At 43.6% G+C, this 23,346-nt stretch overlaps 1 protein-coding gene and 1 pseudogene across 1 annotated transcript; both read left to right on the forward strand.

Annotated features, from left to right (window-relative positions):
• The first annotated feature begins 5,139 nt into the window (after positions 1-5,139).
• Positions 5,140-10,791, forward strand: LOC107379299 (sialic acid-binding Ig-like lectin 12). The gene is made up of 6 exons (XM_070551934.1): positions 5,140-5,198; positions 7,524-7,600; positions 8,164-8,565; positions 8,692-8,988; positions 9,339-9,510; positions 9,593-10,791. Exons 1-6 carry the CDS (start codon positions 5,140-5,142, stop codon positions 9,693-9,695), a joined length of 1,110 nt encoding a protein of 369 aa, XP_070408035.1. The 3' UTR covers positions 9,696-10,791.
• An 8,594-nt stretch (positions 10,792-19,385) lies between these two features.
• Positions 19,386-21,690, forward strand: LOC107379300 (NAD(P)H dehydrogenase [quinone] 1-like; annotated as a pseudogene).
• The last annotated feature ends 1,656 nt before the right edge of the window (positions 21,691-23,346 follow it).

Raw genomic sequence — 23,346 nt, forward strand, 5'->3', positions numbered from 1 at the left:
GATGTATATTTATATGAATGGAGAGGGCAGTCTGTGTAGAAAACAATGCATGAGTGTTTTGAGTGTTTAATTATTGAAATATGATAAAAGGGCAGTGTAACAAATTAAAGACAGTCTTGCCACATATCTCACTCGCCTCTATGGATGAACACTGTCTTAATAAATGTGTAGGAATCATTTTTAGGCTCTACTTTCAAATCTATTAAACGCTAAGCAGAAGCAAACAGCCTCCTGAAACTGAGTTTAATTATTGTTCTATAGAGAAAATGTAAAGTATTATTGGTGCAAGCTCCAAGATATACATCCATTATACTGAAGTTTGCATTTTCTGCTACAAAAAGCACATTCCTGCTTCCTGATAGGAAAAATCTTTTGTGTTTTCCTTTTGCATCCAACTGTCTATGTGCTCAAATTCATAACACTACTCTGCTGCTGAGACATCCTTTAGTCATAGCTGCTGAAAACACAGCTGCAACTTATGCAACCTGTGCAACCACTGCTGCAGCCATTTTATGTTGCAATTTTAGACAGTGTACTGTTTGTTTGCTAAAACTATGTGTTGCCAAGCTGCATCATAATGCACAACTGTACTTTAAAAAACATCCCCATTTTGCTTTGGTACAGAATATAAATGCTATCGAGGGTACGTCCTTCAGATGTAAACAAATTGGAGCTATCTGTGGACGTGTATGAAGACAGTCTAATCCTTTTTTAATGTTGCTTTATCATTTTATTAAGACAGTGTTCAGTTCGCCGAATAATTTTGAGGTTCCAGAAATGCTGGCCTGAATTCTTATATCTCCTTTTATTTTTGTAAATGTATTTTTTTGCACAGTTATCAAATACGTCTAATATTTTGTCAAAGTTTGTCATTAAGTTGTATGTCCATTTCTTTTGTGGTAAACATAATAACTGATATAATATTTTTTTATTTCACCCAAGTTATGATTGACAAAATTGTTCAAGTCAGGGTTTTCATTTAGTTTGTTTTGCCGTTTCTCTGCTCGCTCTTTTGTTTTGAGTCGGTTTCATCTCATTTCTGTTCCATGCAAGTGCAAATAAAAGAAAAAAGAACATGAAGTGGAAGCAGTGGGTTTTTGATGTTTTACTTGTGATTGTTGGGAGAAAGTATTTCACTCAGAGCTCACTTCAGTACCATGGGTAGCTGTCTACCTCCACTGGACAACAGGCAGGTTACAACCTGGACAGGTCACCAGTAACACTCATGTCTAATTAGATAAATGATCAAAAGAAAATGTGCCTAAATAAGTATTTTCCCACATCAGTAAACTGTCTGACTTCATGAAAGAGGAACAAGGATGTTGCTCAAGATCAGGGTTACAGTGAAGAGGAAGCTCTCAGCTCTTAGTAGACAATTATCCAAAAGTTTAGTCTGGTAACTAGAAACTTGGGTGTCGATGAACAGCTGGCCTATGAAGATCACGGTCGCTTGTTCATATCACTTTGTTTTGCCTAATATAACTGATAAGCTGTACCTAACTGAACTCACCACCCAGCTCCTGGAAGCACCGCTGCTTCAAGTAGTTTATTATGGTCTATTTTGGGTTTTAAACCAGCCGTGACACAACAATTTTCAGGTGCGTTCCAGAAGCAGCCGCCACACCACTACAGATAGAATCAGGATCTATGTACGTCAATTTCTGCAGGAAATCACACACGGTTTCAGTGTAAAATCCCCATCAATTTTCAAAATAAAATACAGCAGCGATGCAATTTCATATATATGCAGCTTACGTGTGACTCAACGGCTTAGTTACTCCCAGTATCGTTCCAGAAGCGCAGCGGTGTGTTTTTCATGGCTTCAACCAAGGCAGCGGAGAGGAACAACCTCATTATGACATCAAACAACGATATCAAACATGATTTTCTTCTTTTTGTTTAATGGCGGATTGCAAAAACAAACCGTGACCTTTGAAGTCTCGAGCTTCGAGCTCCATTAGATACTCTTAGATGCCTGCACCAAATTCAAGTCAATGACCTGCAGCATGCTAAGGAGAACCACCTTCCATCTACTTTAATGTTAATGCAAAGGCTTCTGTCATGACTCGTCGACAGGGCTGACACCACGCCCAAGACAATCTAGACTCTTTTCCTGTACATGTTTGATTTAACTACACATGTTGGCATTCCATCGTCTGTCTAACTCATGTAATGAATGCGTGTGCCAAATTAATGAATTTCTGATCATTCATGAATATGAAAATGCAAAGCAGGTTCTTAGCTGCACTGATATGTGGCAGTTCTGCACCCCGGCATAAAAACTCAGGTGCATGCTTTCTTCTCTCTCATGGTCAGCTTGGTCTGGCCTCTCTAGGGTCAGCACATCTACACTGGCGTCGGTGGAGCCGAACACATTTTTTGGCCTTGCTTTCATGTGGTTCTTTCCATGCTGAGTCGACCCTACACACCCACCTATGGACTCACTGGCTGGCTTAAGTTGTATCACTCTCATGCCTCCGTCGTGCAAGCCTGTTATTGACTTGGTGGTGTGCATGCAAAGTGAATAACAAGCGCTTATCTTGATGAGTTGTCTGCTTTGTGGCTGCTGTAAAGTTTTTTCATGCTGCCGAATGACTTTCTGGAGGATGATGGCGCTCTTCTGGGCCGTATGCCTTGCCTGGTGACACCTTCTTGCATGTTGTGCAAGTTTTTCCTCAAAAAGAGCCACAAGTACCTCGACATCATCAGTTGTTTTTAACCATCTTCTCTTGTCTTAACTGACTGTGCTCACACCTTCTGTTGTTTAATGACTTATGGCACTTAGGAATGACACAACAGACTCAGGCCAAGCCCACCAAAGTGTAAATAGCCATTAAGCACAGGGCAGGGGTGTAGCGCCGGCAGGTCTGTGAGAGTGAACTCATTTAAATTTGTTTGATCGTGGTTCAAAACGGAAGGATTTATCTAAACATTATTTTCAGTCTAGAAATATTTGATGTTGATTTTTACAACAGAGTGACTGAGATAGTTTAGGTGCATCAACTTCATACACACATAGGATTTTTAATTAAGTGTGATTAGCATGATTGTATAATTAATTGTAGGGGTTGTAAATTAAAAACGTTCTGCTAAAATGTTGATGAGTATATTTTTAACAAGTCAGATAAAACATTATCTTAAACTTACTTTTTATTTTTTTGCTGTAGTATTGGACAATATGGAACTGATGAAAACATAACTGAGATGTTTTAAAACAATAAAATGTTTCGTTCAAAAATCAAATAGAAATTATGAAGTCATATTTTTGGTTTTGTATTGGGTTTGGGTTATACACGTGACCCCAGAAGAGTCGGTGCCTCCCCAGTCATGCAGCCACGCCACGACACCCACTCACTTCTAATTCTACCCTAACACCTCTCAGTGCATAAATAGCGTTCTTCCTCCTTAGTGGCTAGCTTTGACAGTGACGGCATTGCTACATCCTCCTTTCTAGATTATGTTGGATAAAATAGCATCTGCCAAATGCATGAAGACAAATGTGAAAAAGCATATAAATGAACAAGTAAAACAAATGTAGTAATTTTCTCATCCACCGCTACACCTATGACATCACTTCTTCATGCATGTAATGCATTATTAGGTGCTATTTAAAATGATTTACTTTCACCTCAGTAGTTATGAGTCTTATAAGTTGTTCCATTTTTTAATAAAATGGTATAAACATAAAAAAATGTTTTATCTTCTGTCTGATTTTTATTAAAATGGACATAGTCGAAATTATCTTAAATGTGTCTTTGCAAAAAAATCTGTAAAATCACTATTGAGGGTTTTAGTTAGTTATAACTAAACAGAAACTTGTTTAAAAAGTGGAGAAAATGTCTGCGTGATCTCAAAGGGAAACTTCCTGTGCCACAGACACCTTTAGGTTTGGATTTAGTGTGTTTGTAAAGTAAAACCCAGAAACAACACTATAGAAATGGCAAAAGAGGCAATGTGGCTCATGTAGCTGATTCTTGTCTGAATATGAGACAACCAGGAAAGTATCAGAGCCAGTGGTGGGTAAATGACTTCCTTGTAACTGAACTCAACAATTATCTTTATAATCCCTATAAGACAGAACCTTTTTAATTCCAATCAGAACATTATTATTGTAACTACAAGAGGAGTTTACAGCTGCAGGCTTTTAATAGTTAAAGAGCAAGTCACCCCCTACCAGATTCTTACTCAACTCCCACTTCCTGTTTGAAAAATGCAACAAATGCTATTGCCTAGCAGACCGAGAGGGCTGAGCCGCTAACAAATACACACACACACACAGGCTCACAATGATACTGTGACATCATATGGTACCAGCTAACATTCTAGGGTACCTCTTAGCCAATAGCGATGGCAGATTTAAATTCAAATGCAGTGCAGAGTTAAAATTTTAACTAAAATGCACTAAAGTGCAAAACTATTGACTACACGTGTCTGCAGCATGATTAGACACGCATTTATGTAGTTTATCAGAAAAAAAAGTTGATTTGGGGGTGACTTGCTCTTTAATTATGAATATGCAGAACCTGTTTTGAACGGTTCCAACCAACTGTTGCATCTTGAAAAGAAAAAGTCTTGATCCAACACCTATTGTAACTGATCTGCACTTATGCGATGTTGTGATGACCTTGCCTCTCTTGGATGCCATGTGTCCACTTTTATCCAGTCTGCATGACATTCCATTATATTTGCTGCAGATCACAGGGAGGTGGGCTCCCTTTCCTTAAGCTGCACATTTCCTTTTATTCTAAATATGATACTTTATCTTTTTCGTTTGAGCTGCAGAGGACAAAAGTGTTTCGTAGAAAGTCTGAAGCCATAAATGTGGTTGTGTGAGATATTGGATGAGTTGGCTTCACTTGGTTTAGCATCAAACTGAACTAAGTCTGCATTAAACCTTTGACACATTTCGCAAAGTAAAACATGTCTGCAAATTTTATTGACGAGTTAAAATGTTGGGCAAATGGTAAATGAGGGACGGTGGTCTTTTTGTCCTCCAGCCAAGAGCTGACTGGCGGGGGCTTGGGTCATGTATCTCCACACCATCAAAACAGTCAGCCTGTTTAGAGCATCATTACTGTTTAGAGGAGGAGCCACAAACTTCCTGAAATCTTGATGCGTAAAATAGGAAGAAAATTAATGATGACAAAGACTTCTGGCAACACTGGTGGAGGAGGAGGAGGAGGTACCGGACAAAGGAGGTAAAAAAAACCTGTTTTACTTACTTAATTGAAGATTACAACAACTTACCACACATTACACTACTCATAGCTTTTGTTTTACCTCTGATCATTAAATGATGCAAGAGACCTGAAGCAACCTACATTGCAAAATATACAATAACTTTTGGTTTTGGGGACACAAGAGGAGAAGAAATCACACTTTTTGTAGATGCGTGCAGCTTATATAAAGTCCAGAGGTTGGTCTGGACTTCCTGCAGTCCAATGTGCTCTCTTTATTAGTCAGATCAAGTTATTTTTACAGTTGTGCCACTAAGGTTACAAACCCTGGTGGATTTAGGGATGTTTTTGGTCGTTTCTCAAAGAATATGAATGAAAACTCAAAAACCCCTTTTTCACTCGTGGTCAGAATGTTGTGAAGCTGTTTGTTGTGAAAAAAAAAACATGTTAACTTATTTAAAATCACCGTAACAAAATAAAATACCCAAAATGGCCCAGTTCCTAACCAGAGGTGGAAAGAGTACTAAAATTTCCTACTAAGTGCGAGTACCAGTACTTTGATAATTTTTTACTCAAGTAAAAGTAAAAGTACTTGGCTACATTTTTACTCAAGTAAAAGTAAAAAGTATCATAAATAAAATGTACTCAAAATAAAAGTTACTTAGTTACATTTTTGTCAGAGTAAAGATGGTTACATCAGTGCAAAACCACAACACCAGTTCACAACACGCTTGTGTGCGCACACACACACACACACACACAGACACACACACACACAGTTTGATGGAAGGATTTCTATCCAATCAGTGAGAACAGGACGCGCACATTGATTGGACGAGGTTTTTCCAGGATTGTGCGTTTCAATTGTGATTAAAATTATTCTTTATTTTGAAAAAAGAAAAAAGTTAATTTTTAGATGCCATCAGTATGTGAGGTATCTCAATGTTCTCATGACAAAACTCTAACATGAGACTGTGCTCTAACTTGTCACATAACAAATGAAAGTCAAACGTTTCAGATGGACCGTATGACAGCTGCTAACGATGGCCCTGCCCTACTTTACCTCTACATTACAGTTCCTTTATCCATGTCCATCCTAGAGCTCCTCTCTGACCTTCATGCTTATTTAGAGCAGCTGATTTTTAAAGTTAGCAGAGTTCATCCTTGGTAGTGGGTTCACTCACTCATTTAAATATATTGTCCAGAGGCAAAATTCGTTTGAACAGCATGTGTAAATGTGTATTAAAACCTCAGATGAAAAAGGTTTTTGGATTTTGACGGCTGGAATGTAAGAAAATCTGATGTTCGTCCGCGCCCTCTCAGCATCAGACAAGTTCTTGTATTTTTCCGAGTGTTTCTTGTCGTAATGCCAACTCAAATTGTAGTCCTTAAACACGGCAATCTCCTCCCCGCAAACCAAACACACGGCTTTACCTCCGACTTCAGTAAAAAAAAAACTTAGCAGTCCAATTTTTTTGAAAATCCTGCATTTGGCATCTTTCTTTCTTTCTTTTTTTTTGCATGAGCGGACATTTCTGGGGGCTACAATCACCATGTCAACCGCGGGCACTTGTTGCTATACGTATTGCGTCATTGTGCACGTAAAAAACAACTTCAAAATAAAAGCAATGCAGCCTTAGCCCATGCATGAGGTAAAATGAGAAAATACATTTATTTTGTAATTTCCAATTAACCTTACGCGGGCCAGTCAAAGTCAACCAAAGGGCCGTATGTGGCCCGCGGGCCGTAAAAGGCCCAGGTTTGGGCTAGATCTAACCTTATTGACTTAGTCCACAAAGAAAAACAGGAAGTTCTCATAGTCTGCAATATGGTGGATGGAGGCTGTAGGAGAGGCAGGAGAGATGATGCTGCTGATGGTGTTAAACAGCACCTTGGGGTTCCCTTTGCTCTGGGACACCAGGTTGGAAAAATAGGAAACTCTAGCGTCTCTGACTGCAGAGTTAAATGATGACAGAAGATCCTTTAGGTGCAGCAGATGGACGTGGAGATGGGTTTTCTTCCACAAACGCTCAATTTTTCTGCATTGGCCCTTCAGGCTGCGAAAGCTGTCATTAAACCAGGGAGTAGGGTTCACTGCAGGAACTGATCTGGTTCTGACAGGACAGATGTTGTCCAGAATGGAGAGGCAGTGCTCGTTAAACTGAGAAGTTAAGGAATTTGGGTCGTTATCAGAAGAACAGGGTGGATCAAAAGCAGCAGAAAAACTGCTAGCTGTGCTCTCATTAAGAAAACAAGATCTAACCATACGGCGAGCAGGAGGTGGTCACTGATCTTGTTTCTGCAATTTTCTTTCTCTCATTTTTTTTTACATTTCTTTACTTGCAGAAACAGAAATTTTACGATGTTTGTTCTCATTTGGGCGACTCTGCTTTTCTCTGTGAGAGGTATCGTTGCTAACTCAGGTATAACTACAGATGTTTATTGTTTTTATGTTTATCTATTCTACATGTTTCTTTAATTTTATTTTACAGTAGATTACTTTTAATTTGTGGGCGACGGTGGCACAGGAGTTAAGCGCTCGCCCTGTAATCAGAAGGTTGCAGGTTCGAGCCCCGCTCAGTCTGTCGCTGTCGTTGTGTCCTCGGGCAAGACACTTAACCCGCCTTGCCTGCTGGTGGTGGTCGGAGGGACCGGTGGTGCCAGTGTACGGCAGCCTCGCCTCTGTCAGTGCACCCCAGGGCAGCTGTGGCTGCATTGTAGCTCATCACGATCAGTGTGTGAATGTGTGAATGATTGATTGTGTTGTAAAGCACCTTGGGGGGTTCCAGGACTCTAGAAGGCGCTATATCAAATACAGGCCATTTACCATTTAATTTGTACTAAATATGTTTTTTTTTACAAAGAATGTTTATTTAAATGTTTGAATATCTGTGATGTGAACTCACAAACAGCTGATCTGAAACAGAAATGTTCCAGTGTGGTTTTCCAAAAATATTAACTATTATTTTGTCTTTTTTATTAACAGAAGCATCAGTAAGAAGAACTTGGCACTGTCAGTCAGACTACTGTGTTAATTTGTATGAGAACATAAACGCAGAGGCAGGACTCTGTGTTGAGATCTCATGTTCGTTCACTACCAGTTCTGATTTCAATCCTGCACATCTAGTCTGGTACAAATGTGAGTCATCTAAAAGCAAATGTGGAGATTCTGATATAATATTTCACATCTACAAAAACAAGATTCAGTCTGGATTTAGAGGACGAGTCTCCCTGCTGGAGCCCAGATTGCATCATGGGAACTGCAGCATCATCATCAGCGACCTCCAGGAGTCTGATTCTGGATCATATCAGCTCAGAGTTAATGGTTACCTCAATGGGGAGGGAACTGGATTTACATACAACACGAGGACAACAGTTCATGTTAGAGGTATGGAAAGCCATTATGTTTATGATTATGATCTCTAGGGTAATCCCATGCTGAGAAAATGATGTTTGAAATTAAAAAACAGTCAGAAATTTCACCCAGTTCCACTTATGATCCATGTTTCATCAGCTCTAAAGCAGAAACCCACTCTGGTGGTTCCTCCACTGACTGAGGGACAGCAGACCACACTGACCTGCACCGCTCCTGGTCTCTGCCCTGGATCTCCTCCTAACATCACCTGGAGGTGGAGAGGAGAAGAAGAGGAGGACTTTACCATCACAAGAGACATCACTGCTGTCACCCAGAGACACAGCTCCACTCTGACCTTTAACCCCTCAGCTGAACACCACGACACTAACATCACCTGTAAGATCAGCTTCACAGGTGACACAACCACAGAGGAGACCGTGACTCTGAATGTGACCTGTGAGCATAATTTTCTTCTTTATAGATTATTGTTACAAGTTCTCCAGATGGAGAAAAGGGACAGGTCATCTCTAAACCTGCCATACATCTCTACTGCCCTCTAGTTAAGCAGCTAAGGGTGGCGACAGCCATTTTATTCCTGTCACAATGAGTAAATTCATATGGAACTGCAGAATAAAATAACAGGACTATTATGACCAGTAAACTGTTTGTTAGTCATTGTTATAAACATCCTATTTCAAGCCTTCAGGTGTTAAACTCAAGATGAGTTTCTAGGTTTTTTTCAAACTGTAAAACCTTCCTATGTCATACTTTTCTTTCTTTCTTTGTTTGTTTCTTGTTTTAAATAGATGTAAATAAACTTAGAGTAGATGGGGAGACCAGTGTGAAGGAGGGGGAGACTCTGAATCGGACCTGCAGCGGTGAAAGTTTCCCTCAGGGCCAGGGAAGTGCTCCCTGGGCCGTCGCTGCAGCATCACTCAGCGTGAACGTTCTCTGTCTAATCTGCATGTTGCTCCTGTGGTAAGATCCATCAGTGGTATTTATTCATGACTCATTAGAACATTTTAAAGACTGCTTCTGTAATTCACGCATCTATTTGAAGGAACAAGAACAAAAAGGTGAAACCAAACCAAGACGACAGAACTTACGTGTCTCTGCAGAAGGTGGACACGTCACCTGAGTATGATGTCATCGTTCGTCAGTGACACCGATGAGGCAGAACAGGATGGTCACTGAGCAGCACGAAGAAAATTAAAAGATTTTAATAGAAATCAATCAAAACAAACAAATGCAAACCAGTTAAGTATCAGACTTTAACATATAATAGTTATTACTGAATGAATTACTGAAGGTTTTTAATCATAATCTAAAGTTAAAATAATCATTTCGTCCCTAAAACCTGTGTAAGGTTATGAAGTTCATGGTTTTCAACTCCATACAGCTGCCCCCTGGGCACAATAACACCGTGTAGAAAAACCAAGGTCGGGTTGTTCCTCAGACTGTTTACATTCCAGGAGAAGAGTCCGAAGGAGAAGAAGCTTTACTTAATCAAAGTACTTTATGTGTGATTAAAATTATTAAGAAAAACAGATGTTGATCAACAATAATCAAGTGAATGATCTGTGAAATAAATATGTCATGAATTATGTTTAATGAAACCAGGACTACGGTGCAGACATACTGATCCTCATCTCCATAGAAACGCATGACACATTGTTCCAACCAATCAGAGCTTTCGGCTGCCGCAGGAGAATCTGGTGTTGACTTCAAGTGTCCAATCTACTTTACTGAAACTTATCAACAAGTCAGAGATATAAAAACAAGGCAACGCCATTTTAAGGCAGTTCCATTTTGACTTCAGTTCTATTCACCATCATCCTAAAGAAAAGCACAGCCTGGCCGGATGCGTTTTCTTTAAACTAAGAACTGTGAAACGGGAGATTTTCGTCGTTTAACAACCAGACGACGTCCTTTCAAAATAAGAGCACCTGCTGACGCCACTGAACGGTACCGTCCAGGCCGAACCTCCAGACGGGTTTTGAAACGTTGTGACCGCTGCACCGACAGCTCCATCGTACATCCGAGGTTTCCAGACCTGGCAATTCCTGATCTACTTGGGAGGCCCCACTGGGTACGTACACGGCAAAATAGCGGCTCATGTCATCACTTTATAAGCCTCGTGATATCTAGTCATAACAACGACGACCAGATTCGATTACGTCATCCTAGAGAATCTGAACCAGACACACACACACACACACGCACCAACACAACATCCGAATCCATTCCCATCCATCACAGAGTAGTCCTGGTAGATTGTTTAGAATTTATAATTCAGAAATTAAAGATTCTCAAACGATCTCATATCTCTCTCTTTTCTTGTCTCAAAGTCAATACAGAGTGTTTAATTAAACTCCCTGATGATAAAAACAGCCTATTCTTCTGTTTATAAAACGTGAACTACTAACAGTGTATTAAAATACAACATTAGATAGTTACATCACTTTGATTCCGTTACACCTGTGAGTGCTCGTCTCACACTTCTATAATGTGCAACATTGGAGAAACAATCTTTTTTTAATCTGGGTTGAACTTCTCTCTGCTTCTTTTTCATCGCGTACATTTATTAGAATACCAGGAATCCAGAATTAAGTGAAAAAATAAGCGTATGCTGGATTTTTTCATGTAATTATATAATAAAATCACAAGAGGGAGGGAAATAATTATCATGAGGAGTTACAACTGTGTGGTTTGCTTTTTATAGGAGTTCATATGACTGCCTGTGGAATATGTGGAACCAAATGATGGGAATGGATTTATCTGAAAATGAAAAGATGTGTAGAAAAACATTTTCATGTTGTCACTCAGATAAACAGCTTTATGGAATTGCATTTCTTGTGTGACAAGCCAGTGTTCTACAGCTGAAAATAAAAACATTTCACATTTAAATTGACTAAAGGACGGCATTTCATTCCTTTATTTAGTCAATGTCCAGACTTCCTTTTAATGCTGTCTTAATATTTTGTAATCATTGATATTGTTTTCGTCATTTCTTCATATCATTGTCATGGTCTGCGTCTGCCCCCTCCTTTATGTGTCTCCTGATGTTTCTCCATCCTCTCTAGTTTCCCTTCTGTGTCTCATAGCGCCCTCATGTGTCCTTTGTCTGCATCTCTATATTGTGTCTTCTGTTTGTAGGCCTCATCATTCCCTCAGGTCCAGTGTTCATTTAGTTATCCTCTGTCCCTTCAGTTGCAGCTCCAGCCTCTTGTTCCCCAGCCCAGTATATGTGTGTGTGAGTTATTTATGTCTCTGTGTGTGTGTGTTAATCCTTCCCGCAGCCTTTTAGTTTGGATTTGTAGTTTTAGGTTTATCTGTCCTCCTTTGGTTCTGTTTCCTCATTTAGGTAATTATTGTCACCTGCCTTCCCTCCAGCCCTCACTCCACACACCTGCTTCCTGTTCCCTCAATTACTCCTCCCTGTTATTTAAGCCCTGTTTTGTCTTTGTTTTGTGTCGGTCCATTGTGTTTGTATTCTGTCAGCATTTGTTCGTGCTCTTGGTGAGCTTTGTTTCTCCTGCTTTGGAGTTTTGGACTTTAGGCTCGCTGCCTGGATTTATTTTGCTCATCCTTCAAAAATAAAGGATTTTACCTTACATCATCTCCTTCCTCGTGTCATCCTGGGTTGCTGCATATTTGGGTCCTAAACGTCCTCAAAACGTGACAATCATATCTGATCATTGCCCCTGAGATGGTTCCCCTGATTAGTCTAAAACTTGGTCATTTGTCTTCTGCTGTGAAGACGAACTTAAGGAATTTGGGTGTTGATTTTGACCAATCAACGCCTCTTGAAGGCCAATCTAAAACATTGATCTGAAACTGTTTTATCACTTATATCTCCAAACTGTGAAGGTTTTTGTCAAAACATGAACTTGAAATGGTTACCCAGGCCTTTATCTCCCCCGTCTAGATTACTGTAACACACTCTTCACATGTTTTAACAAAAAAGCCCTTGACCGCCTTCAGTTGGTCCAGAACTCTGCAGCGAGGCTTCTTACTGGAGCAAACAGAAGAGCACACATCACTCCTATTCTGATGTCTCTGCACTGGTTACCCGTTAACTTTAGAGTTCATTTTAGAATCCTGAGTATTACTTTCATTGCTCTACATGGTCAAGCTCGTCCCTATATTACTGAACTATTAAAGCCTTATGCTCCAACCCGAGCCCTCAGGTCCACCCACCAGAACCTTCTAGATGTTCCAAAGACCAGATATAAAAGTCGAGGTGATCGCTGACTGTTGCACCCTGACTTTGGAGCGATCTTCCTTTATCCTTACGCAGCATTGACAGTCTGGACACCTTTAAAAACAGCTAAAGACCCTTTTATTTAAAGCTGCTTTCACCTAAATCTTTTATTTTCTTATTTTTAAGTCAAATTTGTAATCATCTTTTATCTGTTTATGAAATTTTATAATTTTATGACTTTATTTTTTTCTGATGTCAATCTGTTTTGAGATCATTATGATTTTATGACTGTTTTATTTTGTTTTGTTCTATGTGAAGCACTTTGTGATTCTATGTCTGTGATAAGTGCTATATAAATAAAATGTATTTACTTACATATACTTATATGTCTACACTGGTTTTGGTGGAGGCTTCAGACAAACCTGAGTGGATTTCGCCTCTTCCTGCTCTGTCATTTGAAACATTTTGCTCTGTTTGTACTATTTTATTGTGGAAATAAAGAATAATTATTATGCATGTTAGTTATATTTAGAAACTAATTTAAGTAAGCTCTCTGATTGGTTACCATCTTTTTCTGCTGAACATTTCTTCTGTGAGAAATTATGCTGCAAGTGGCAGACTCCATCAAGCAGCCTTTCTTGGGTTAAAATCACAGACGGCGCGAAGAATATTTTTCAGGAGGAAATTTACATTTAAATTAAAAAACCTCTCAGTTTCAGGTGTTATGGTAGAAGCTTTTTCCTTTAATATGAAAAGAAACCAGCTCCCATTTTTAGTTTAGAGATGAGGATCAGCTGTTTGACCTCAGAAGAAGAAGAAGAAGAAGAAGAAATATTTGTTTTCATAATTTGTGTGTTTCTACTGTTTGTTGGATTATTTTATGTTTTAAAACTTTTATTTAGGATCTCAACTTTCACCCCCAACCAAACTACAACAACCCACAAAGCACTGTGGCTTTTGGCTGTGTCATGGTCGGTGGTATATGCCTAACCCACGACATACAGAATCAATCCACAAGTCAGAATTAGAGTTAAATTATGATTTATTATAAAGGAGAAGTTGCAGGAACTAAATGTCAGGCTGGACTGCTGGGATCCGGTGGGGGGAGTCTGAAGGACGAAAAAATGTCAGGACTGGTTGCAGAAAAATGGAAATAATGGATCAGTTAAGACTTACGGTCTGAAGGTTCAGTTAGAATGTTCGGGAGAGGTTGGTTGTCTGGTCTGGGAGTGAAGCAGATGGCTTACTGAGTTAGAGGAAGCTGAGAGTCCAGGCGAGGAGGGAGCTGAGCAATTACTGAGCAGGAGATCCAGGAGGAAGGTGGGGAGCCGGCGTGGGGGAGACCATGGGAGGACGCTGAGAGGCGAATGGCAGGTTGACCAGGTAGTTATTGTAACAGGATGTCCAAGTAGAGTTAATCATCCAGCAAAGTGAAGCCGCCTCTCAGGTGCTTAAATATCCCCTGGCAGGTGATGAGTGGATTGCTTGCAGCTGCTAGCAACTTCCCCACAACCGGACACGCCCACCTGCAGAGGAAAGGAAGCTCAAAAAGTAAATCAGAGAAAGATGACACCCCCAGACCGTGACAGTATCCCCCCCTCAAGGGACGCCACCCGGCGTCCAGACAGAGGAGGCAGAGGAGGAGGAGGAGGCAGCCCGGGCCGCCTCGAAATCCCGGACGAGTGAGGGGTCCACAATCCAAGACCCAGGCACCCATTGCCTGTGTTCGGGCCCGTAGCCCTCCCATTCCACCAGGTATTGGCGACCACGGCCACGGCGCCGAACGTCCAGGAGACGCCGAACCCGGAACCCGAGACCCCCATCAGCCAACTGAACAGGAGGAGGCGGATCCGGAGGAGGAGGACAGAGAGGACTGGAGGAGACAGGTTTAAGGAGGGAAACATGGAAAACGGGGTGAACCTTCATATGAGAGGGCAGCTCCAGGCGAACGGAAGAGGGGTTGATAATGGAGGAGACAGTGAAGGGGCCGATGTACCGGGGAGACAACTTCCTACAATGATCCCTGAGAGGGATGTCTCGGGTTGACAGCCAGACGCGCTGACCAGGCGCATAGTCTGGGGCCCGCCTACGGCGTCGATCAGCCAGGCGCTGGTTGCGGGCGGCAGTCCTCTGCAGAGCCTTCTGCGCAGCTGACCACGTGCGCTTGGCGCGCCTCAGGAACTGGGGGACGGAGACCACAGAGGAGGGAAACTCGGAAGGGAACAAGCAGGGTTGAAAACCGTGTGAAACTTCGAAAGGTGACAAACCGGTGGAGGATGAGATGTGAGAGTTGTGGGCATACTCGACCCAGGGCAATTCAACACTCCAGTGGGAGGGGTTGGACGAACAAAGGCAACGAAGCATGGCCCCCAGTTCCTGGTTCATCCTTTCGCATTGACCATTGGACTGGGGGTGGTACCCGGAGGTGAGGGCGACCTTGGCCCCGAGGCAGGTGGCGAAGTCCCTCCAGACTCTGGAGACAAACTGGGGACCTCGATCTGAAAGGATCTCAATAGGGATTCCATGCAGCCTGAAAACATGTTTGGTGAGCAGAGTGGCACTTTCTGAAGCTGAGGGGAGAGCCTTTAAGGGGACGAGGTGACAAGCCTTAGAGAACCGGTCCACGACAGTCATGATAACAGAGAAGCCTCGTGAGGATGGCAAGCCTGTTACAAAATCCAAAGCGATGTGGGACCATGGCCTGGAAGGGATGGGTAATGGGTTAAGCAAACCGGGGGGAGGCTGATTACTGGCTTTACTACGGGCACAGACGTGGCAAGCGGCTATGTATTCCTTTGTGTCTTTAAACATAGTGGGCCACCAAAAAGAACGTCTGATAAGGGCTACTGTGCGACTAACCCCTGGATGGATCGAGAATTTGGCAGTATGACCCCAGTGGATGACCTTGTGTCTAACAGACGGAGGAACGAAAAGAGTGTTGAGGGGTACCTTGACTGGACCAGGAGTGGTCTTGAGCGCCTCGAGTACCTGATCTCGGATCTCCCAAGTTATAGAGCCAACTACACAGTCAGGAGGGAGAATGGTGGCGGGTTCGGAGTTAGAGTCAGCTGAAAACTGTCGAGAGAGGGCGTCGGGTTTTATGTTCTTGGTTCCGGGTCTGTAAGAGAGGATGAAATGGAAACGTGAGAAAAACATAGACCATCTGGACTGCCTGGGGTTTAGCCTCTTTGCCTCCTTCAGATAGGCGAGGTTCTTGTGGTCAGTCCATATGATAATGGGGTGCTCAGCTCCCTCCAACCAGTGCCTCCACTCCTCCAGGGCGAGTTTGATGGCCAGGAGCTCCCGGTCTCCCACATCATAATTCCTCTCGGCTGGGGATAGACGTCGGGAGAAAAATGCACAGGGGTGGAGACGGTGGTCAGAGGGAGAAACCTGGGACAACACGGCCCCCACACCAGCATCAGATGCGTCCACCTCGAGGGTGAACTGTTGAGAGGGGTCTGGTCTGGTGAGGACTGGTGCTCGGGTAAATCTGTCCTTGAGAGCTGCAAACGTCCTCTAGGCAGTGGAGTCCCAAACAAAAGGTTTCTTTATAGATGTCAACTGCGTCAGGGGTGCGGCCATCTGGCTGAATCCTTTAATAAAACATCTATAAAAATTGGCAAACCCCAAGAAGCGTTGCAGCTCTTTACGTGTGGCAGGGGTAGGCCAGTCCCGGACCGCCTGGACCTTTTCAGGATCAGGCCCCAGTCTCCCTCTCTCCAGGACAAAACCCAAAAACTTTACAGTGGGGGCGTGAAATTCACATTTCTCCGCCTTGACGTAGAGGCGGTTCTCCCGCAGGCGGTGGAGCACAGCTCGAACATGTCTGGAATGCTCCTCCGGGGTCCTCGAAAAAATCAGAATATCATCAAGGTAAATTGTGACAAACTTATTTACAAAATCAGCCAAAACTGTGTTCACCAGTGTCTGGAAAACGGCCGGGGCGTTGGTGAGCCCAAACGGCATCACAAGGTACTCGAAATGTCCTATCGGTGTCTTGAACGCCGTCTTCCATTCATCACCCTCCTTTATACGGACGAGGTGGTATGCGTTCCTCAGGTAGAGTTTGGTGAAAACAGAGGCGTCCTGTATGGGTTCAAATGTTGAGGACAACAAGGGCAATGGATATTTATTTCTTACTGTGATCTTATTAAGCTCCCGGTAGTCGATACAGGGCCGAAGGGTCCCATCCTTCTTGGAGACGAAGAAGAACCCAGCTCCAAGGGGAGACGTGGATGGTCGAATGATTCCAGCAGCGAGTGACTCAGATATGTATTTCTCCATGCATTGTCGTTCAGGTTTGGAGATGTTGTACAGTCGACTAGACGGGAGAGGAGCTCCAGGAAACAGGTCAATTGCACAATCGAAACTCCTGTGGGGCGGTAGAGAGCAAGCCTTATCTTTAGAGAATACCTGCTGAAGGTCATGATACTCCTCTGGAACGCCGGTGAGGTCCGGTGGTGGGAGAGCTGGAGCCTTGAGGATGGGACGGGTTCTAGCTGAGCCCAAACAGGTGACATGGCATTGATTACTCCACTCCTCCACTACGTTAGAAGCCCAGTTTACGCGGGGGTTGTGGAGTCTTAACCACGGATGCCCCAGGACGATGGGTGACTGATGGCAGGGAAAAACAAAAAAGGTTAAAGATTCATGGTGATTTCCAGAAACAGAGAGACGAACAGGGACCGTCATGTGGGTTATAGAAGTAAGATGGCTACCGTCCAGAGAGACCACCCTGGTTGGAACCTCGAGAGGGATGATGGAGATGCTGAGCTGTTTTATGATCTTAGGGTCAAGTAGGTTTTGCTCACACCCAGAATCTATCAACGCCTGAGTGGCTATGGAGGAGTGCTCGTATGTTAAGGAACAGTCTAGGGCACAACGGGAAATAGCTAGATCAGATGAGCCGCCCACCAGAATTCTAGGTCCTACTGGTGGGCCCTGGAGTTTAAAGCCTTGGAGCAGGTAGAGACAAAATGGCCGGCTAGGCCGCAATATAAACAAAGACCAGACCTCATCCTCTGATTGCGTTCTTCTGGGGTTAGTTTTGCCCGACCCAACTGCATGGGTCCGCTGGGTGGTGAGGGCGGTGCCGGCTGAGCAACCCGGAGCTGAGTGTGTGGAGATGGGGTAAGGTATGAGTGGTTACCTCTATGCCGGTCGTTTAACCTCCTCTCAATCCGGTTGCAGAGTGCTATAAGAGCCTCTAGAGTCTCTGGCTCCTGGCAGTACGCCAGTTGGTCCTGGAGGCGCTCGTTTAGGGCCTGTGAGAACGCTCCCTTTAAGGATTCCTCATCAAGGGTGGATGCGGAGGCCAGGGTCCTGAACTCAATGGCAAAGTCAGACACATGTTGCCTCCCTTGGCGGAGGCTCCAAAGCCGTTTGGCTATCTCAGAAGCGGGCTCAGATTTATCAAACGTCAGGTTGAACTCGGAAATGAACTCAGAAAACATACCCGTGAGAAAGTTCGGGGAGCGGCTCCTGGCTTCCGCCCATCTGAGAGCCCTGCCGCGCAGCAACCCCACTATGTAAGATATCTTAGCTGCGTCTGTAACAAAAGACTCCGGGGAGCGTTGGAACGCCAAGCTGCATTGGAGGAGAAAGCCTCTACATGAGCTCCGATCTCCGTCGAATGTCTCCGGTGGAGGAGACAAGGCGACCCGGAAGTTGGATGGGCCGGATGGTACCGGTGAAGTGGGTCCGGGCGGGGTCGGAGCTACGGGAACAGAGGGTTCCGGGCGGGTGAGTTGATCGTTTAGTTGTTTCATCATAGCGCCTAATTGAGACAGAGCTTGGTTAGTACTGAATAGTTGTTCAGACAGGGATTGCAGGGTCAAACTGTGTTGTGACAAAGTTTCAGCAACAGATTCTGTACTGAGGTTAGGTTGTTGGCTGGATGATTCTGTCATGGTCGGTGGTATATGCCTAACCCACGACATACAGAATCAATCCACAAGTCAGAATTAGAGTTAAATTATGATTTATTATAAAGGAGAAGTTGCAGGAACTAAATGTCAGGCTGGACTGCTGGGATCCGGTGGGGGGAGTCTGAAGGACGAAAAAATGTCAGGACTGGTTGCAGAAAAATGGAAATAATGGATCAGTTAAGACTTACGGTCTGAAGGTTCAGTTAGAATGTTCGGGAGAGGTTGGTTGTCTGGTCTGGGAGTGAAGCAGATGGCTTACTGAGTTAGAGGAAGCTGAGAGTCCAGGCGAGGAGGGAGCTGAGCAATTACTGAGCAGGAGATCCAGGAGGAAGGTGGGGAGCCGGCGTGGGGGAGACCATGGGAGGACGCTGAGAGGCGAATGGCAGGTTGACCAGGTAGTTATTGTAACAGGATGTCCAAGTAGAGTTAATCATCCAGCAAAGTGAAGCCGCCTCTCAGGTGCTTAAATATCCCCTGGCAGGTGATGAGTGGATTGCTTGCAGCTGCTAGCAACTTCCCCACAACCGGACACGCCCACCTGCAGAGGAAAGGAAGCTCAAAAAGTAAATCAGAGAAAGATGACACCCCCAGACCGTGACAGGCTGCTTTTATTCTGAAGCAGTCATGTGACCATTCAACCCAGGCTAAACGAGGCATTGTCTTGTTTACAGTCATGTGGTTTTTCTGTGAAACTATGAATTGAGGCCCCCCTTTTATAAATGCTTAGTACATCTCTAAAGCCTCTGCTCCATGTTTCATCACCACTAATTGTACAAATTCTCCTCTTTACAGCAAAGGTCTTGATCGTTTATGGCCACCAGAGCTCTGGCTCGTTCAGCGCTGCAGCCAAGGATGTTGCTGTGGAGGCTCTGACCGCCCAGGGCTGCTCTGTAGAGATCTCTGACCTGTATGCCATGAGTTTTAAAGCTGCTGCTACAGCTGATGACATCAAAGGTCTGACATTTTACTGGGTTTATCTAAATTCCAGTATCTTGTGCCTTAACATTTCTGTCTGAACAGGAGACCTAAAGGATGCAGATCACGTCTGATACAGAAGAGACTATACTTGCCTTTGCAGAAGGACGACTGTCGGAGGATATCGCCAAGGAGCATGCTAAAATCAGTGAGTCAGATCTGATCATTTTCCAGGTTTGGGGCATTAAAATATGCATCTGTCATGCAAACTCTTAATAATTGTATGTTCCCCATACTTCTAGTTCCCACATGTGCTGGTTTGGCCTTCCTGCCATCATGAAGGGTTGGCTCGACAGGGTGCTCACAAATGGCTTTGCCTTCTCAGGTGAGTCTTCAAGGTGGTGACTTATTCATGAGGTCTGCAGTGCATTTCTGAAGACCTTGTATTACGTTGTTCACTTGCAGGACAAGAAGACTATCCTGTCTTTTACCACTGGATCTCTCGAATCCATGTTCAGCCCAACTGGCATCAATGGAGACATGAACGTCACCCTGTGGCCAATCCAGGTATGGATGAACCATCTGCAGTAAACAAGGATACTTATTTATCAACTGTTGTGCATATGAACAATTTTACACGTTTACTTCTAGTGGTAGAAAAAGTGTTGCTCTAATTCATTTATGCGCATTCCTAATCAACAAATGATCTTAAAATGCTGTATGAAAGGGAGTTGGTACCAGCACTGATTTGGATGTTCTCTCTGCAGAACGGCATCCTGCACTACTGCGGCTTCCAGGTTCTGGCCCCTCAGATCTTCTGGGCTCCGTCTTCAGCAGCTGCTGGAGATCGTACAAATATGCTGGAGGGCTGGCGTACACGACTGCAGGGCCTCCTGGAGGAGACACCCCTGTCCTTCACCCCTTTGGACTGCTTTGATCAGAAGACTTGCCAGCTGAAGCCTGATGTACGCGAGAAACACGCCAGCAAGGAGTTTGGTCTAACGGTGGGCATCCACCTGAACAAGCCTCCCCCTCCCCAGCCAAATGAAAGCTGGGTGTTAATTCTGGTACATGAATAAAAGGTGGTTTATTCTGAAACCCTTCTGCTTTCTCCAACTTGTGAGAACTTTAAAAGTAGGAATTATTTAGTGTCTATTAAAAAAAATCATTAGGTGCTTCACAAGAACAAAAGATTGTATGAGAAACATAAATTTGTTTTTCTTTTAAAGGAAGGGATCCTAAAGGTGGAATAGGTAAAGCAGAATAAGAGGGTGGTAAAGGTCATGCCGAAGCCACCTTGAACAAGTTGCTTTTTTTTTTTTTTTTGAAGACCAGAGTCTCCAGGTTCGGGGGTTAAAAACATCAGGGGTCACTGGACCTCAGAGACCTGCTGGGGGTGTGAGGACTAAGATCAACGTATGACGGTGCTTGTCCATGTAAGGCCCTAAAAACCAGAACCAGGATCTTAAAATGAACCCTGAAGTTGACTGGCAGCTGAATGTGTGGTGAATAAATGGTATTTGTATCTATTTGTATGACATGTTATTGTACATTATCTTAAGATGACTGACTGAATAAATTGATCATTCATTCATTCATTCATTCATTCATTCATGTGGAGGTACTTAAATCTGGTCAGAAGCTTGAGCAATCTGAAGCACCTGTAAAGGATTTAGCTCAAAAGAGTGAAAACCAAAGCTGCAGTGTGAGGAGATGAAGGTGTGGATAACAATCAAGATCAGAAAGGGACTCGGCTTAGCAATGTTCCAGAGATCCAGGGTGAGAGCTGGGTCAAAGGTTACACCAAAAGTCCTGATGGAGGGTTTAGTGTGAGAAGACTCTAAGTTGGGCTAGTAAATGACCACAATCTATAAAATCCTTCACCATAGAGCTATGACAGACGTGGTCAGCAAGCAGAGACAATTACTAAAATGTCAGCATACTTTATAATGCGCCTTCCCTTAACTACACATTAAAATGACCACATTGTATATAAGATAGGTGAAAGCACAAGTCCGATAAGACACTTCATCCTTCTCCAGGTCAGGGATGTGTCACGTTGAAGGTTACGAGGTGGTTATGACCCAAGATGCAGATTACTCCAGATGACACGAGGCAGGAGCGTTTTAAAAGTAAATCCTTTTATTAGGATGATAAAACAAAAACATCCAAAAAGGGCAGGAAGCCAAAAACCAAAGTCCTGAACAACAGGAGAACAAAAACTCACTCAGAGCACAAAACCTGGAGACGAGACGCAAAAGCTCACATAGAGCACAAAACAACGCTGACAACAACAATGGACCGACAAGACAATGAGACACAGACAGGGTTATATGGGGCATGATGGGAGGCAGATGGGCTGCAGGTGTGTGGGGAGAGGATCCAAGTGAAAGCAATAACTAATCAGGGAGGAAACTAACATGACCTAAGAGTAGCAAACCTAAAGACAAGATGAGCATGCAAATAAACTAATATTCTAGGTGGAAGGGAAACTACAAAAACCTGTGAGAGAACTCATTAAAGAGACTGATAAAATGAGAAGCTAAGCCTATAAAAACTGCAGAGGGGTGACTGGGGGAGACTGAAGGAACGCAGGACCTGGGCAGGATGATCTAGAGGGCTGCAAAACAGGAGACACAAAAGGAGAACCTAGAGAGGGATGGAGAACACAAGGAGACAAATGAGGGGAGATGCAGACCATGACAGGATGAGGTCCTGCTTCTAGTGGAGATGTTTAAATATCCTGGTCTTGTTCAGGAGTGTGGAACAGATGAAGCGTGAGATCAAAAGGTAGATTGGTGCATCTGCAGTGATGCGGGCATTGTACCGATCTGTCATGGTGAAGAGAGCTGAGCCAGAAGGCAAAGCTCTCAATTTACCGGTCTATCTAGTTTCCAACCCTCGCCTATGGTTGCGAGCTGTGGGCACTGACCGAAAGAACGAGATCGCTGATACAAGCTGACAAAATGTGTTTTCTCCACAGGGTGGCTAATAAATGAGGTCAGAAGATCGGGAGGGCATCAGAGTAGATCTGCTGCTCCTCTACAACGAGAGGAGCTAGTTGAGGTGGCTCGGGCATGTAGTTAGGATGCCTCATGGATGCCTCCCTAGTGAGGTTTTCCAGGCACTTCCAACCGAGAGAAGACCCAAGACACGCTGGAGGGACTATGTCTCTCAGCTGGCCAGGGAACACCTTGGGATTCCCCTGGGGACCTGGCCCAAGTGGCTGAGGAGAGGGAAGTCTGTGCCTCTCTGTTTAGGCTGCTGACCCCGCGACCCGACTCCAGAGGAATGGACGGATCCTCTGGAGGACACTAAAACTCAATCAGCCAACAAACCAACTATCAATTAATCTTCCGCAGAAGTGCACCTAAAAACGGGGTTGCATAAAACTCAAATAATTTAGCATCTTTGAGAAGCTACTTGTGGTTAGAGAAACCCTTTTAACTGACTTTGTATGAGACCAGAGGACGTGGTCATGACTAAACTTATTGGTTAAGGACTTTATCGCATAAATATGGAACGTGCTGCTACTTTCTTTATAAATCCAATAACTACGCACAAGCACACAGTAGCTGGTGAAATATGCAGTAGTGAAACTGAATGAAGATGCTGTTTCTTTGCAGAAATCAGCAACATGCAATGGTTATTTACCACAGCTACGCAGAACTGTGTCGACATGTCAAAATGAGGAAATTCTGGTGGGGTGAAGGTTTTCTGTTTAAGTGTCCGTCACTTGTTATCTGTTCACAGATTCATCCTAAT

The sequence above is a fragment of the Nothobranchius furzeri genome, chromosome 5 (genome assembly GCF_043380555.1).
Source record: "Nothobranchius furzeri strain GRZ-AD chromosome 5, NfurGRZ-RIMD1, whole genome shotgun sequence".
In the NCBI taxonomy this organism is placed as follows: domain Eukaryota; kingdom Metazoa; phylum Chordata; class Actinopteri; order Cyprinodontiformes; family Nothobranchiidae; genus Nothobranchius; species Nothobranchius furzeri.

Bases quoted from the DNA above. Each gene is read 5' to 3' on its own strand.
- LOC107379299 (XM_070551934.1), top strand. From the start codon at position 5,140: ATGACAAAGACTTCTGGCAACACTGGTGGAGGAGGAGGAGGAGGTACC. The intron at 8,566-8,691 runs GTATGGAAAGCC...ATGTTTCATCAG, and splicing joins GACAACAGTTCATGTTAGAG to CTCTAAAGCAGAAACCCACT. The intron at 9,511-9,592 runs GTAAGATCCATC...ATCTATTTGAAG, and splicing joins ATCTGCATGTTGCTCCTGTG to GAACAAGAACAAAAAGGTGA.